At 27.9% G+C, this 18,661-nt stretch overlaps 1 protein-coding gene across 1 annotated transcript; it reads left to right on the forward strand.

Moving 5' to 3' along the window:
* The first annotated feature begins 10,672 nt into the window (after positions 1-10,672).
* On the forward strand, positions 10,673-13,746 carry LOC131063770 (MADS-box transcription factor 23). Its single transcript, XM_057997694.2, has 7 exons — positions 10,673-10,982; positions 11,929-11,995; positions 12,144-12,205; positions 12,300-12,399; positions 12,493-12,534; positions 13,118-13,159; positions 13,309-13,746. The coding sequence occupies exons 1-7, from the start codon at positions 10,801-10,803 to the stop codon at positions 13,432-13,434; spliced, it is 621 nt and encodes a 206-aa protein (XP_057853677.2). The 5' UTR covers positions 10,673-10,800; the 3' UTR covers positions 13,435-13,746.
* The last annotated feature ends 4,915 nt before the right edge of the window (positions 13,747-18,661 follow it).

Here is an 18,661-nt window from a genome sequence, read left to right on the forward strand (position 1 = left end):
TCATCTATGGCACTCGAATCGATGATTTTGGATGGGAACCACCATTTTTCTTCACAGAAGGCTTTTTGAATTTTAAACTTGGAGGGTTAAAATGAATTGAAAATGACACTTTTACACCTTATATAGTCAAAACCCTAATTTTTCAACTTTCTCCGATGAACATGAAAATTGTACCCTTAGCTAATTTGCCCATTCTGATTCCATTTTCGGGATCAAAATAAAAATATGAGACTATTTTTCTAGTCAATTTCATAATTTGGACCACTTAGCACTTTTTCATAAGATGCTCATTCTCGCTTCAATTTTCACTCATCAATCAATGCTAAATCTCAATTCAATTCTACATATCAACTTTGTGCTCAATTTCTCATCAATCAACACTGAATTTTCAAAAATTCTTGTGAATCAAATTGTGCTCAAATAATTATCATCAATAAACAATTTCCTAATCATCATGTACCCTCGCTATCTTTCGATTTCACTTTCGAGGGGGCATACTCACGACCTCATGACCCCACATCTTCAAAGTCAAGAAATTTTTTAAATCTTCATCAAAGTTGAGCAAAAAAATCTTTTTCAACTAAAGAAAATCAAATTCTTATTGCTAAGGGGCATCTCAGCTTCATCGCTTCACATCAAGTTGAGATCTCTCGATCATGCAAATCGAATCAATCGCTAGGGGCATATCAGTTTCATCGCTTCAAATCAAGCTGATATTGTATTCATCTAAATCAATCTCTTAACGTTAATGAGTTTCATCGCTTTTCATCAAGCTGATTATTCATTTAAACTCAATCAAAAGTTTAAAGAGTATCTTCGATTACATGCTCAATCTAAGCAGGTGTTCAGTTTTATCGCATCAAATTAAGCTAGACAGTCTATCTTCGCTCATCGTATCTTGATTTATCAAGTTCAAGATCAATTTTATCTTCACTCGCTGTGTCTAGATCAATCAAGTTCTAGATTAGTAAGATCCACTTCTTGATCAATCAAGTTCGGTATCTTTGCTCTCTATCATTCCTAGTTCAGTTAAGTTCGGGATCGGTATCGCTTTAATCAACTTTGTTCAGATTCATTGCTTCAAATCAAGCTAAACACCTTGCTCTTCATCTAGTTTGTGATCAATCAAGTTCAGAACTAGCATCTCCTAGACATCAACTATTCTTTGAACCAACACGTTGCTCGCACATTAATTCAAAGAAGGGCAAATGTAATACCCTAAAATTGGTAATCCAAACCATGGCCTCCTAATCTTGACAACATCACCAAGGTCCTAACCAAAGACAATTAAATCAATCTCGAGCACATTAATTAATTCTTTAATCATCAAAAGTGAATTACACAATATTAATTAAATATTTATTTAATTAATTGAATCATTCCAAGAATATCATTTTGATCAATTATCTTGTTTAATTTATTAAATATCTTAGCATATTTAATTAATAAATAAATTTGCCATGTAATCATGCAAAAAAGGAATTAATTTATTACAAAAGAGGAACTAATCACCAAGCAAGAGTTAAATTGAAAATAAAATAAAAGAATTAAATTGAGAGAGAAATAAAACTTGAGATATTATTTCTTTCTTCTAAATTGAGAACTTCAAATTAGAAAACAATTAAAAGGAATTTAATCATTCTCTAAAATTGGAACTCCAAGCTTTTGAGAAAAAGAAGTTTAGTTGCATTGAAAAGACTCTTTTCTTGAATAAATCAAAGAATTATCTATTTTTATCACAAATGCATGAAATTAATTAATTCTTATTTCTAATGCAACTTGAACTTCTTATCTAAATGCATTTCAATTAAACTATAATTGGAATATATCTCAAGGTTAACTGAACCTGATTTCTCAATTATTTCAATTAATTCTAAATTGTGCTTTTTCTTGATCTCTCTTATGAATTTCTATAAATTCATCCTTCACCTCTCATTCAAATCACCCCAGAGATACTTGAGAAACACCTTGGAGATTATTATTATGCTGATTTTACTCTGGAGTCATTGGAGATATTGTGCTTTCTTTTTTGAGATTATTGCATCTTAGTTTAGATTTTTCCATATTTAGTTTATTCCATATTGCTTGAATCCGTATTGCTTGAATCACAATTGCTTGAGTTATTCATCCATCTTGCACCCATATAGCTTAATATCATGCTCATATAGATTAAATCCTTCGTCTTGGTGTAGTTAGTGCAATATTATACTCACATCTTTTAGAAGGCAATTAGTCATTTTGTTATGGTTTATTATTTATTGATTATTGATTTACTAACCATACATGTAATGACTTAATTGAAGTGTTGTGCCTCCAGCTATGTCTCTGGCTAGACTCTTTAAATTTAATTATTATTATGGTTTTCTTAAGTAGTTTGGCTAAGATTATTAAGACTTCTATTAGCTATGTTAGTATGTTGTGGAAGTGTTATGATAGTTAGTCTTTTTTTTTTGCTGTTGGTGTTCCTTTGGTTTTTGTTTTGAAGTTCATAGTTGAGAATTAATGTGCTATTAATTTGACTGGTTATCTAGCTGACTTTACTCCCTCTAGACTAATGTATTTTGAGAACAACACCCTTATTTTGCTACTATTAATATAAAAAACACCAAAATATAATATGAAAATGCATTATACTATAATAATATATAATATTATAATTAAGCTGCGAGGCTTCTACAATCCCAACATGGATGTGAACTAGGTGATGTTCATTGTAAGCTTTTTCCACAAATCTCTAGAAATTTAGGAAGAATGGCCACCACTGATTATTTCAAAATGCTCACTTGATATGAGCCAATTCAATCTATTGAATATTAGATTGTTTTATACTTAAATATATATTTTAATTAAATTCAATTATTTGGTTAAACGATATCTATAATTCATAATTATTTTAAAAAACAACCAACTTACGAAACCATCTATTAAAATAACCAAAATAATTCTTTTTAATTTTTAAGTTATTGAGTTATTTATAGATAATGACCATCAATATTGGTTATGTTAACATGTATATATATTTTTTGATTATTTTAAATCGTTAAAATAAGGAATATAACTATCAATTAAAATAAAAAATAGAGTTTGTTAAAATAATTGAATTTGGTTATTTGAATTGGTCTCTCAATTACTTCTATATATATATTTTATTTTGTTTTGGGATATTTGAGACAATTCACTTTACTTACTTTACTTAGAAACATAACAATAATTCACTTTACTTACAAACACAACAATTTTCAGTAAATTTAAGTTTCTATATGATGTGGGATCTATTTTTTGTTTGTTGGTAATATTTTTCAAACATCAACTCTTTTAATTGAAAGAGAGCTTTAGTGTTTAAGTGATATAAGATCCCAATTACAACAAAAATAGTGTCATACAAACAATGATTATCAATAGTGTAAAATAATCTTTAGTCATAATTGTAGGGGGTAAAAATTATAATAACTAATTTCATTTTTTGTTTATATATTCAATAGTTTTTTACTTATTATTTAATATCTATAAATTTAAATATGTGAAGTTAAATATTTTAAATGTTTTTGACAAATTATAATAACTAATTTCACTCTTTATTTATTTATTTGAATAGGTATTTTACTTAAACTTAAACTTTGTTGAGAAATATTTTCATAAACAAATTCATTCTCAAATAATTTTCAATTTCTTTATATAAGGAATGACTAGTTTACATATAGAAATATCTATTTGCATTTTATTTGAGAATTAATTAAATTTAAATTTTCAATTTTGTATCAAAAATTAAAGAAAATTTAAGTTATTTTTTTATATGAATATTTTTCATAAGGTTTTATTTAACCTTCTATTTTTAATAATATTATTGAATATAATATAATTAAATATCAAATTAAATAACTTAATTAAATACATGTTTATAATAATAAACTTTAATAATTTCATTATATAGTATAATAATATAGATAAATAATTTCATACTACAATTTGATATTATAAGTTATAAAAAAATAATAATAAAAGGATATAGTTTAATAAATTAAGATAAATTAATTAACAATATAATTTCATAAATGAAAGCAAATTAAATTATTAAATAATTTAATTTAATAAAATAAATCATTAAAATCATTAAATAGTATACTTCAAATAAATTAAATTAATTTAATTAAAATAATTAAGCAACATACTTTAACTTAAATGAAATCAAATTAAACTAATTAAGCTATAAAATTTAATAAATGAAATAAAATTATATATCAATTATTATTTTAATTAACAAAATGAAACAATATTAAAACTGAATCACTATATTGATAATTAAATAATAAAATAGAATAAATTAAATCTAACTAACATAAATTAATTAAAATATTTTAACAGTATAGTATAATAATTTTAATTAAGTCAAATTAAAAATTATTCTTAGTAATTTTACTTAAATCAAATGAAATTTATTTGAATAATCAAATTTAATTAATTAAATAATTTACTTCAATTCAATATAATTAAATTAATTAAACAGTTTGGTAACAAAATACAATAAAATAAAATTCAAATTACTTAATTAATCAATAAAGTTCAATAATTTTAATTAAATCAACTTAAATTAACTTAAATAATTAAACAATATATTTAAAAGAAATCGAAATTACTGAATTAAAATAATAAATCAATATACTTATATAACAATTTAAAAGCTATACTCAAAAAATTAATTTTATCAATTATTTATAATAAAATTTAATTAAATAAATAATAAATTTTCATAATTTTAATTAAATGAAATTAATTTTAATTTAATTACTTAAATGAAAGGAAAGTTGAACTCGAATGTAATTCAACCTGAATGGTTTGTAAACTTAAATGCATGTCTAAGTCAAAGTGAAAAAATAAAATGAAATTAGAGTTACTATTTAATTTGATTACAATGTTCATTTACGTTTGGAGTAAAGGATGAATTTTATTTACATGTTCAAAACAGTGGAAAAAAACAAGTACCAAAACTTTTAGTATGAGACAGAGACACATTGGCTAAGTGTATAGAACGTATCAAGTGTGAACTAAAGAAATCAGTTGTATATGCTAATGCAAGTAAAATTTGGTTATCAGATACGATGGCTTTGGCATCGACTATAAAGTGTATTAAACAAAAATAGGTTTAGTCATCATTCCATATTGTGATGAAAACATAATGCAAAAAAATAAACCATTGTAGATGTTGTGAAAATGTTTTTGTACAAAATTTTGGTTTTATCTTCTTTTTATACTAGAAGAAAAATATATTATCAATGTAATACTTAGAGGTATTGTAAATTTTTTTAGAATATTAAAGTATATTTATTTTATTTTTAATTCTATATGTTATATTTTGAAATAATTTTGATGTTTTTTTTTGAGTATTAGCATTTAAATTGTAAAAACATTCGTATATGAAAGTATATCAAATTTAGATAGTAATGGTTACAATGTATGCATGTCACATTGATCTGATTTATGAAAACCAGATTACAATACCTGGTGTGATACCTGCGGTATTGTAGAATTCAACACAAAAATTGACAACAAGAAGATTGCAAACCAAAAACTGTCTCCATTCTATTCAAAATTGGAATTTATACAAGTCGAATGTATCCCAAGGGTCACACAAATCCCTTGGAATTGAAACGAAGAGTCACCATAATGTTTATTACAATTAAACTACTAAAACTATCAAAATTATCAAAAAACTAAATATAAAATTTTAGTCCACTTTGAGAAGGCACAACTTTCTCATCCTAGCTCCGAATTACAAACCGTTTGATGCATTGGAAAGGTACTCAAATAATCTAGAACCAAATTTCGGAAACATCGAAGATGTCTCTTCATGTCAGCATATTTGTCCAAAAATGCACCGAAGACCCTCAAAATTGCAATTTACTAAAACATAGAAAATTTTGAAAATTAGATTTCAATATTTTCCCAATTTAATCCTGATCACACATTCAATAACTTATCATCATAAACAAACTATTGGTAACACTTGCAATAGCTAATATGGAACAACTGGAGCTGGAAGGTGCGGAAATGCTTCAGAACTTAACCTAAACCTGGGCTGTAATATAGAAAGACAACGCGAACAAATTACCGATGTTCAAAGGAAAGAGCAACATATTAACCATAATAAGGCAGGCAAAGAAAGATATGCTACAAGAATTAACACAAAAAAATAGTAAAAGAATTAGAAAATCAAAATAAGGGAGAAGGGAATGCAAGTAGAAGTAATCATCAATGATAGTAAGAATAATCTTCACATTATGAAACAAAAAATACCCAACAACTTCATTCCCAATCAATCAGAAGGCAACAATTTTCCTATAATTCAAATAATGAAGAGAATTTTCAAAATTAAGATCCAACATCCACTGAGCATGTACCTCAAAGTAGTGAAGATGCAAGTCAACTTAAGAAAATGAAATAAGGGTAAATAATGTACACATATTACATAATTCTAATGGAATGCTTGAAAACGATTATAAAAGTCTTAATTGGATAACATTGTATGCCCAATGATGTGCTATGCATGTCAAGAATGTTACCTATGAATAAAAGTATTATGCACATCACAAGGTCCTATTTGTAATAGGTGTCAGTAAGAAAGAGGAAATAGCAGATTTTCTTCATCAAATAGTATGGATCTAGGACCACAACCTAAAGAACTTGATAATCTAACTCAAGTGGAAAATATGTTAATTGCACATGTAAGTCCAATTTTACAGGTGACACTAAACCTAAAATTTACCATCACCTTAACACTAATATTATACAAATTTCAATCTATATATAATTAATTGTAGACTACACCAAAATAAACACAAATAATAAATCAAATTGAACCTTTACCCTAACACTATGAATTTGAATACTATTTTTAAACAAAATTGAACAGTAACCCAAATTGAATGTTACACTTTAACCTAATTTAACACTAAACCAAACTAAACACTCAAACAAAACCATCTTCAATTGTAACCCATTTTAAAAAAAATTTGGCCAACAATAACCCATGGTACATGGCTGCCACCTCAACATCATCTTATGTTAAAGATGATAAGATAGATATATATTTATATCCATTCTTAACAAATGTAGCCAATTTACATCAATACCTACTTTCATATCTAATCCCTTTAAGTGATTCCCAAAATAATATAATGTTTAATAGTAAATAAGAAAATTCCACCATAATTCTTAATTTATTAATCTAGAACTATAACACTTCAATTTTAGGAAACTAATATGTCCAATTAGTCCTCACCACCTTCTATGGGGGCAGGACTTGACTTCCGATGGAATGGTAGGTATTAATTCAAATAGTTCTAGAATCGCCTGTATGATTTTATGGGAATGATGGTAGAATAGGGCGGGAACCCCTTAGATTAGTAGGGCTAGTAGGATAATTAGTGAAGCCCCACCCCTGCATTGGGAGGGAATCATAGTTGCCTTATTTTAATGTATTCTAAAAAGCACCCCTTGTAATAGTAGGGATTTATAGATTAATTAAGGGGAAGAGTTTCAAACTATAACTCCCCCCCACCCAAAAGATAAAGGTGGGCTGGCCTTGACGGAATTTATGTCTCTCCCCTCGTTGAACTCCTCAACCTATAGGGAAACACCCTCTCCCTTAGGGGAGTACTCTCCCTATGGCATTGGCCTATCCATACTAGGGGTGGGGGAGGCCTCCCCTTCTCCCTAAAGCATTGACCTATCTATACTAAGAGTGGGGGAGGACTCTCCCAACTATAGCATAGTAGGTGGAGTTTTCTCGAGGGGTAGGGGGGGTCAACCCCCATTATAGAGAGGAGGGAGAGGGGCACTCAAAGGGGTGCATAATTTCCCATTTCCTTCATCGGCAACCTCCTATTCTAAAAGGTAAAGGTTGATGTTTGCACAAACCATACTTAACATTAGGCCATAGTAGATGCATGTGAACACAAAGTTACATTATTGTAATCATAATTACTACACCCAAAACATATATTCTAATGCAAGGCCATGTTGGTTTTATTTTCCTATCTCACAAGAATGTACAATACCCATTAGACACAACATTTTTAGTTGGGTTATTACTATTATAATAAAACATGACTAGGGCCCAAGTCATACTCAAGATGTATAGAAACCTATATTATTTACATCATCCCATAAAGATAACCCTCTATTCTCTTAGTCCTTATGGTGTAATTTCACACGTTTATATTAGTCTAGTTCATTATCTATATAATATTCTCACTCAACACTCATAACTAATTATGATCTTAATGATAAACAATAAGATGTTATGAAACATCATATGATATTTCTATACATGGTTCTTAACTCCATTGCATTTAATTAAATGATTCCTTTTATATAGTTATTCAATAATTTAATGCTACTATAGTACCTTCCCTTAGTGATCATATAGTCTAGAAGGCTATTATCCATTACTTGAAGTTGATTCCAAAGAGATTTGAATTTCAATATTAAAATATGTATACAATTACTTTTAGTTCCAATAATGAAGTCAATATGAATTATATTGTTAAGTAATTGTAAGTCAATATTGAAGAAATGAAAGTAAGATGATGATAATACAATAATAAGGAAACATATCATTCTAAAAAAAAATATATGAGCATGCTCTCATTGATAACCATTTCTCCATAATCATTTTTAATATAATTTACATACACCCCATAGAAAACCCTCTATGTTGGTATAAAACTTATTCCAACTAGGTATTCTATATTGGGCTTAAGCCATAACATTAATTGGAAAACCAAAGCTATGTGAAATTTATAAAATATGATCATGGATATGATAATGAAATTAGATAGACTTTGACTTCTAAAATCAAGCCATTGTATTTTTAATTTTTTTAAGATTCTCGTTTGAGCTCCAAGCTATAAATGAGGATCTATCTACATATTTGGTAGGTTAATTTTGGAGTTAATTTTTTTGTCCACATCATTTTTTCTTTCCCTTTCCTTTCTTCTAATCTCTATAATCCTTCCCTATCTCTATTTAATATCATTAGTTTGCAACTAGTCTCTCATTTTTTCTCTCTAAATATTTTAAATATTTCATTCATCTTAATGATGGATTGATTTAAAATGTTGATAATGAAAAGTATCACACATAAATATAAATTAAAAAAAAAAAATCAACATTATAAATTATGAAAATTACATGACCTTAATCTTTAAAATGTACAATAAATTAAAAATAAAAATCAATGAAAATAATATAAAATTAAAAAAAAAAATTCCTATAAAACTCTTTATAAAAGAAAGATAATTGTGTTATAATATTGTTCACTTAGAACTTTGAATCATGATAGAAAAAAAATACTTTTGTTTATAAATCCCTTTATAAATAGAAAAATAATTTTGTTTATAAATCCCTTTATAAATAGAAAAATAATTTTGCCGTAAAATTGTTCACATAAAACTATGAATCATGATTAAAAAAATAATAGTGTGAAAGATTGCAGAGATAAATAATCATAAGAGAGAGACAAGACTATAGGGGAAGAGCATAGTTTCATGTTCTAATAATGGTCAATCTCTGCACACATTATCTTTCAATTACTAACTTTAAAAAAATAAAAAAATAAAAAACTAAAAGTTCATTAATAAATTTTTTATGTATCAATAGCTATCAAAATATAGCATTTTTGGATCATAAATGGCCCATTTGTGCACCTTTATAGCACACAACTAGTGGGGCATTTGTACATAAGTAGTGATAATTTTAAGTGCACCGTTATTGGAACATCTTTAAGCAAGTATTAGACAACACTTTGAAATGTGTACTTTGGTTAATGGGGTAGTTTTAAGCAAGTATTGGGCAACACTTTGAAATGTGTGCTTTCCCCCCCTTACATGCATAATGGATTCAATTCCCACAACTTGCATTGTTACTACCTAAAAGCCAAAACAATAAGGCATTGGTGTGGCATCACATCATTGGTCTTTTATTAATTTTAGAGGTACTTTTATTTGGATAAACATGACATAACATTGTTTAGGGCACCACTATTGGTCTAAAAGTGTCCATGTACTATAACATGTATTGGTATCCCTATCACCTATTGGTCCCTCTCCCCTACCTATAAGCAATTAGGTCACATGTGAAGACAAGCCAAAAAAATGATGAAAATCCAATATACCATTTAAAATCTATGGTACACAAAGTTATGTATAATTACTACCTACCCACAAAACCAGAGACCAGAGAGGGAAAAATATAGAAACAAAATAAAAAGAAAAAAATTAATAAAATGAGTTAAGAATGATAGGCAAGGAGATATAGCTCAAATATGATTTTAAATAATCACAATACCTCGGTTCACCTCCTCTCATAATGTTTTACTTTTAACCCAGAGGATATAACGTCATTCTTTCTCCAATAATTAATAAGATTTGACGTACCAAAGAAACCTATGAAGACTTCAATGTCCTAACAAACATATGACCTGTAACATCAATGCACTGTGGTCCCAATGCCTTTTCCGTGTAGTGTGGTCCAAAGTCCTTACTCCTTTCTATTGACAAGTGTAAGCAATCAGTTCGATCTCTAGTTGAAGCTCTCTGTCTGCTCACAGTTGTATCACATATATACCATTTTCAGACTTTGACATTTTCTGCACTGCATTCTACTAGTAGAAAGCTGTACCTTACAATAACAGCTGTGCTTATGACTTGGCACTTCTCATCATCAACATTCATTTTCATATTAACCTAATCTCCTCTGCAACTTTCTTTTTTGTTTTGAAGGCAAAGAGCTGTGAGAGAAACAATGGGCAGGGGCAAGATTGAGATAAAGAAAATTGAAAATACAACAAACAGGCAGGTAACATTCTCCAAGAGAAGATCAGGGCTCTTCAAGAAAGCAAAGGAGATTTCAATTTTATGTGCAGCAGATGTTGCTGTTATAGTCTTCAATAGCACTGGAAGGTTCTTTGATTTTGCAAGCTCAAGGTTTGTTAAAATCATTTCAAAAGAATTTGTAAACAACGTTTATTATTGATAGGTTATATCTTCTTATATTGTTTTTTTAAGACTTAAATCTATAAAAGTCTATACATATTGTCATCTAACAATTCTAAATTCATAGAATTTTTATTATTTGGATTATTGTTTTTCTGATCTTCAATCTAGAAGAATTAAATACATAGAACTTAGAATTTTGAGGAGTTCATATTATCTAACATTCATAAGTTTCATTTTCACATAAATCTTATCTACTAGGAATGGCTATTTCAGGTTTTTTTCTTTTTTCATTAGATTGGGTATCAATCTGTTAATGTTAGTAAAAGAAAATCTTATCTACTAGGAATGGCTATTTCAGGTTTTTTTCTTTTTTCATTAGATTGGGTATCAATCTGTTAATGTTAGTAAAAGAAAACGTACGGAAAAAATCCATTTAAAAATAAAAGTTCAAAAATGTTATTTTCGTAGAAATTTGGAAAAATCTAATAATTTTTTTAATTTTCTTATAATATTTAAGATCTGTTTATCTTCTATTAAGATTAAAAATATTGGAACACATAAAGAATGCATCTAGAGGTTTTTCTTCTCTTATATATGCGAAAAAGCAATTTTTTATCTTATTATATCTTTCTTTCACTTAAAATGGGTATCAGTTGCCAGTATTTACATATGAGGATAGGTAGAGGATATCACACAGAGAAAAACCTATATAAATAATATTATTTTCATAGAAAAATTGAAGATCTCAAAGATTTCACTTAAAATGGGTATCAGTTGCCAGTATTTACATATGAGGATAGGTAGAGGATATCAAACAGAGAAAAACCTATATAAATAATATTATTTTCATAGAAAAATTGAAGATCTCAATATCTTTGAATTTTGAAGATCTATTTTGCAATATTCTAAACTGAAATAAATTATTCTGTAATAGCATGAAAACAATTTTGGAGAGATACAAGAATGCCTCTGGAGGACGAGCTTGGAACAATGAATATGAGGTGAGCGTACCCTTAAAACTAATTTCTTTAACAACTAAATAGAATATACAACTTGCTGTTTTCTTAGATCACTGTAAATGATTTAGGTTTTAAAGCACACATAACTTGGTTTTTGTGCGTTTGTTGTCTGGTCACTGAACACAAGCAGCAAATGTTGTCTCAACTTAGAAATCTGAAGAAAGAAAATGAGGAGCTTCAAAAAGAAATGAGGTAGCATTTTGCTTATAATCTCAAATTTTCAGGGTAAATAAAAGGTGTAAGATTAAGAAATCATTGTGTTTTATTCTAATAATCTTCTGTGTAGTTGTGTGACTGGTGAAGATGTGGAGACATTGGCACCAAGTCAACTGGGCTATCTTGATGAAGCTCTTGTGCTTGCAGCAAAGAAAGTTAGAGAAAGAAAGGTAAAAAAAAACTCTCTATACATTTTTTACATATTACTTGAATCAAATAATACTGTATGCTGATCAGTTTTTTTGGTTTGCTTTTCAAAACAGACAGAGGTCTTAAAATATGAACGACGAAAGACAGAAAGCAAGGTAACACATTAACACAGCGATGCAATTTTCATCTTAAAATAGTCTTCATTTATTAACAGAGTGAGTTTAATAGATTTTTGAATTTGATTCTTAACTTTTTAAGGAATATTAATGTTTTAGATCATATTTCATGATCTATTGAAAATGAACATTAAAATTGATAAATATTCAAAATCAAATCAAGAAATCTATATATACCAAATCTTTTAGAAAATTAAATCAATTTTTGTAAAATATGAGCTAAAACATTAAATTGAATTCAGAAATCTATGCATACTGACTCATCTATTAACAGAGAGAATTTAATAGATTTCTGAATTTGTAGTAATATTGATGTTTTAGATCATGTTCTATCAAGAAAATGAAATTGTGTAAAAAAATAAAAGCATAGATCATAAGATATGATCCAAAACATTAATGTTGATAAATGTTCAAAATCAAATAAAGAAATCTATATCTTTTATAAAATTAAATCAATTTTTGTAAAATGTGAGCTAAATGAAATTCAGAAATCTATGCATACTGACTCATCTGATTTTATTAAAACCCTAAATGTGTTTACTTTGATTTTGGTTATGTACAGGTGATCGGATTGCAGCAGAAGAGCACTATTCTCAGGGAATGGGTGGGTATTACCTACGAATTCATTCATTTGGTACAGACTTTGAATTTTTTTCAGTCAAAGATAATATATTCAGTAAAATTACATAATCAATAATACGAAAATGATACAAATTCAATGTAACACTAATATTGGTTTGTTCCATGCTGTAGCTTGCAAATGCGGAAAACCATGAGGAATTTGGCTTTACTGTTAGTGATTCGGAGGGGCAAACAACTCCTCCACCTGCATTTCGTGTGCAGCCAAGTCAGCCGAACCTGCAAGGCAGTGGACATTAAAACCCTAGCGATTAGGGTTTCTTCTCCACTACGTGTTACTCCATAGATTTGTAAGTTATTTACCTGCATGTACGATGATGTTGCTCCATGGACAAGAACATATATTTTTATACCATAAATAGATTGCCAGAAAAAGCCTGTGAAAAAACCCTAAAATCAACCATGCATAGGTTACTCTTCCAAGACATTTAACTGTTAGATGCTGAACTGTAAGATTTGTATCTGTATATTTCTATATCATAACAAATAACTTGCTTGCTGGTTACAAACATGAAATTTGGCTTAAGAAGAAAAAGAAAGCCATTAACTTCATCTAGTCAGGTAACAGCCATTCTTCAAAGAATAATTTTAGGGCTTAACAGCGTTCTTTTCTCCATCTTAACTTACCTGCAATTTTACAATCCGATTGATTTATGTTGACTGTATGCGATTGCTAATACAATTCTTTCTGAAAAAATCTCACAAATATCATATTGGATATTCTTAAAGTTCATGGATTTTATTTATTCTTGTCTCATTGAATGATAAAAAATCTGGACTTAGTCTGCTTTTAGCTCAGTATACCTGATATTAGAAAAATGTATTAGCCATTGCTACCCCGAGCTGGAAAGAATACCTGCTTCAACATATGTCAAACCAAACTATTTTGTATGGATACTTTCCTTTTCTTTTTCTGGAGACTTGTTCAGAAATTTGTTGTTAAAATAGTAACCATTAGATTTACAGTTTCTTTGCTTTCATTGCTTTACACAAAGTCTACATCTTGTGCTCTAATTTCCTCAAAACATGGGATTGACTATTAGTTCGTAGCTCAAAATATGTGACATTTTAACTTGTCAAAGTATGAATTTGCAGTCAAATCCATAAATAAAAAAGATTTGAGTTACTTGCTCACGTCAAAAGCTTTCTTTCAAATTAAGGTTTGTCATTTTTTTGGGTTTTTGTCATTTTGATGATCTTAGACTTTTTGAGTTTCTTCTAGTTTGTGCGTTTGACAGTTTTAGTTTTGTAATTGTTTGAGCCTCTCCTAATTTTATCTAATTAGAACAAATAAAAAGATTTGCATTCTAATCCATTCATCCACCCAACTCAATAATAATAGTTTAATACATTTTCATATATTTATATTAAATCATTTCAAAGATTTAGAAGTATTTTAGTATATTTTATTTTAAAAATCATGTAATATTAGGCATAACTTTTAAGAATTTGATGTTAGGACTTCATAATAATTAATTAATGAAAATTTGAATGATATAATTTATTTTAATAAATGATTGTCTAGATTTGATTATATTATATGATTTTAAAGATGAATGTTTAATTTATGTTTGATAGATACTAATTTATATTATTTCAAAATATATTTTTAAAAAAATATTTATTTAGTTCATAGTTTAGGTTAGTGTTTATTTAGAATTAATGATTTTAGATCAATATTTTTAGAGTATTGGTTTTGAATTAATAATTTAGATTAATATTGTTTATGCAATTTGTTTAGAAAATTTTCAAACTTACTTAATGAAGTTTCATATATTTATGAAATGGTCTATATAAGAAAAAATTCATTGATGGGGTCAACACCAAATAAATTAGAAGGGAGGTATTCTATTTCACAAAAAGAAAACTCATTAGTGTTTGGTGATGGTGCATAATGTAAGTTGATAATAGAGCAGGTTGAAATGTTGGGTTTTAATTTGGAACAATCATTTTTAAAATATGTTATCACATGTATACATATTCAAGTTTTTCATCATATGTGACCCAAAATATCATATTAGTATTAAAGAAAAAGAAACTAATTTAATTAATATGATACAAAAAGATATTTTATGTGAGGAAGAATGGGTAAAAGGGATGGGTTTTTGGAAATGACATTCCAAGATCAATTTTCAAAGGCCAACAGGTAGAAATGGCATTCTCTATTTTAGTCTTGGAATGTACCAATAGTCTTGTATTCTATCAAACCTATTTAATCCTAACTCTAGTTTAGTTAACAAATGATACAATTGTCACACCAAGGTCATCCAAATTCCCTTCAATACTAGTTGTGTTCTCTTGAAACTAATTATTAGACACCTTTGACTTATGACATGACTCTATTTAAAAAAAAAACTATGTTTTTGTAAACTTATTTTATTGTGATATAGATTAATATATATCTTGTAACTAAGATATCAAATATTAAAATAATTCATTGTAAGAGTTTGTATTATAATATAGTTTGGAATTTAAATATATAAGAACTTTAATATCTAATCCTTTTACAATATTGATGACAATCATAATTCTTTTAGAATTTTTGTGTCAAGGTTTCAATGTATGTTATGTCAAAAAAAACTAATGAAGTCAAATCAAGTGTAGGCAGAATCCTTATTTGATATGATACAAATGTAAAGTGCTGATATAAAAAAAATAGATATATAAGATACTTAAGTGAAAATAAGAAGATATTTTAATTATACTAGTATATGTAGAGTGGATACAAAAATATAAATATAAAATATTAAAATGAAATTAGAATTGTTTATCAGTGCCATGATTTTTGATTTATTAAGTGAATTCCACTTAAGGCGTCAACCAATATAATAACATGAGCTATTAGATTCCCTCAGATAACTAATGCACTTAATAAATAAAAAATATGCACCTAAAATTAAGAGATCGGTATTTCTTAGAAAAGATGAGTCAAGTTGGAAAATTATGAAATAACAAGAAGGATATATTGAAATACTCTTGCATTGATTAGATATTTTGAGGAATTTATTAATTTAGTGATAGAGGAAAAATATTAGAGAATCAATTTAAGATTTAACATGAAATCTACATACACCAAAAAAAATTGAAAGTGAAGATTTTAGGAAACTAGGCAAAATGTTAAAATAAATCTTTAAATGATGTAGGAATCATTGCATATATATCTGTTAAGAAATAGAATTATATCAAATAAGGAGGGTTTATAGAGGAGTTTTATAAGGCATATATTTGTGTTAAACTTTTTGATATTGATTCTAAGGATATAGTTCTGCATGTATAGACACTTGTTATATGATTGATTTCTAGATCTAACTTGATCTTAGGTATCATAGTGGATTAGACACTCCATATTCATAGTTATAAAATATATATTGATTGGTCTAGGGGTTTTGAGAAAACTAGTAGTAACCATGCAACCAAGTGGATAGTGAAGCTCTATGTTGAATTATATTCTAAGTGATCATTTTTCTAGGCAAAATATAGACATCCTAATCATAATCAAATGAAATATAAGGTCATTATACTAGCCCGACAACCACTTTTATAAAGTGAGATAGACTAGTTGTAGAAATATTTCCCTTGAGTTCCTGTGCTTGGGCCTTATGGAATGGTTGTAGCCCTCCCAATTTGTGTATGCATTTCTTGTTTGGTTTGTATGTCAATTCGTACGTGTATATGTATATAATGTATGTTCCTATAAGTGTTGTATTTAATTGGTTAAGTAAATGATGTTATTGAATTTCTTTGGATGACAAATTTATTGTAGATAATTTGGTTGCTATATACATTTGGTATTATCAAAGGATATTGTGGCTACTATATTAGTTTCATTACTAGGTTATTCTTTTAGTCTAGAATTATTTAGAAATTGTGCTAATAGAAAATACCTATGAAGCAATACTTTATTAAAGTAATTTAATAATATATTTTTCTAGGCTCTTTGCCTTTTACCTAAAAGAATTTAATTGTTAATCTTATAATATCCATACACCTCATCAACACCCATGAAACTATACATCCATAATTAGGGTGGATAATTTTTAAATAAAATTTGATATTTTTATTTTGCATAAGTAAAGACACACAAACTGTAGAGATAAATTGAGGATACACATGTACTTATATTTGACATATTATAACTAACTATGGTAATGATAATACAATAAATATTAACTTTAAATTATTATTTCAATTGTGATTTTGTTTGATTTCCAAAATGAAATATTAACTATTATTTCCTTAGTGTGTCAACAAATAACAAAGTAAATATCACTTAAGACTCCATGCATTTCATTAGAGTTACACAAAAGGAAGCCATGCCAATATCTTGGCTACTAGATGTCAATGTTGGAAACTTGAGTTGTGTTGTAATTAATCTCAACGTATGATTGATGTCACTTTTTTTTGCAAATGGTCTAAAAATGTATGTTTGGATGTTGTTGTGTGGTATGCTAATTTGGGTGTTTATGAAAGGTTGGTGTAGTAGAAGTTTCAACATGTAGGAAACAATATTTATGCAGGAAAGAGTTTTAATGTCTTTGTGGAAGAATGATTTGCATTCCTCCAATATGGGAAGATTATGGAGTATGGTTCTAGATATAATGTTCATCATATATATATATATATATTATACTATCAAGTTTATAGGTCATCTATTGGTTAGATGGTGGAGTTAGTTGTTGTTGTTCTTAATAGTTGTGATCTATTAAAATTGGTCTAAAGAATGCTTGGTTGTTCTTTGATTTTTCGATTCAAGTGTTACAACCTAGAGAAAAAATTATTTGGTTTGTGCAATGTTCCAGTTCAACTTCCTGGTGATGGTTTGATTACCAAGTGAACTTATGGTGTTTTGAATTTTGTTTGTCAGCTAGTTTAGTTTTTAGTTGACTAAGGTGGTGTATCCTATTCGGATCATATCTTTTTGGCCCAAATATGATTTGGTGGTTGTGTATGGATATTGATATGGGTCTCACCTTGGCATGTGTAGGTCCACATTGAGTTTTGTGCATGAGAAGATGGTTTTTGGGCCAACTAATTGACATCCTACATTGTTTATCTAACCATTTCATTTGGTGTCAACATTGGAGGATGTGTTAATGTGCACAGTTCATTGAAATCATTTTGGTAATGATATGTTGCAAAAATTTTGGGTCCCCTCTATCTCCTAGAGTGGACCATAATGGATATTATACGTCTAGGTGGCTAAATTTATGTGATTTTGTAAATTTTATCTGTGGTTGACCCAGTTTAAGGTTTTAATGAATTATATTGTATATATAAGATTGTGGATGTATGTGAATTGATTAGAAGTAGATTTTAATGATGCACAAGTAGATTTAGTATAAAGAAAAATATGAAAGATAGTTGTGGAGAGCATTGAGACAAACTTTGAAGTCATATGTGTGAGCCATGATGTTTGTCGCTTGACATAGTGGTTCAAGGACAATTTCATGATCAAGATATTTTTCTT

The sequence above is a fragment of the Cryptomeria japonica genome, chromosome 5, assembly GCF_030272615.1.
Source record: "Cryptomeria japonica chromosome 5, Sugi_1.0, whole genome shotgun sequence".
NCBI lineage: Eukaryota > Viridiplantae > Streptophyta > Pinopsida > Cupressales > Cupressaceae > Cryptomeria > Cryptomeria japonica.

Excerpts from the sequence above, each read along its gene's own strand:
- LOC131063770 (XM_057997694.2), top strand. The coding sequence starts at position 10,801 with ATGGGCAGGGGCAAGATTGAGATAAAGAAAATTGAAAATACAACAAAC. Across the intron at positions 12,206-12,299 it reads GAGCTTCAAAAAGAAATGAG|TTGTGTGACTGGTGAAGATG; the intron begins GTAGCATTTTGC and ends TCTTCTGTGTAG. Across the intron at positions 13,160-13,308 it reads GCACTATTCTCAGGGAATGG|CTTGCAAATGCGGAAAACCA; the intron begins GTGGGTATTACC and ends TCCATGCTGTAG.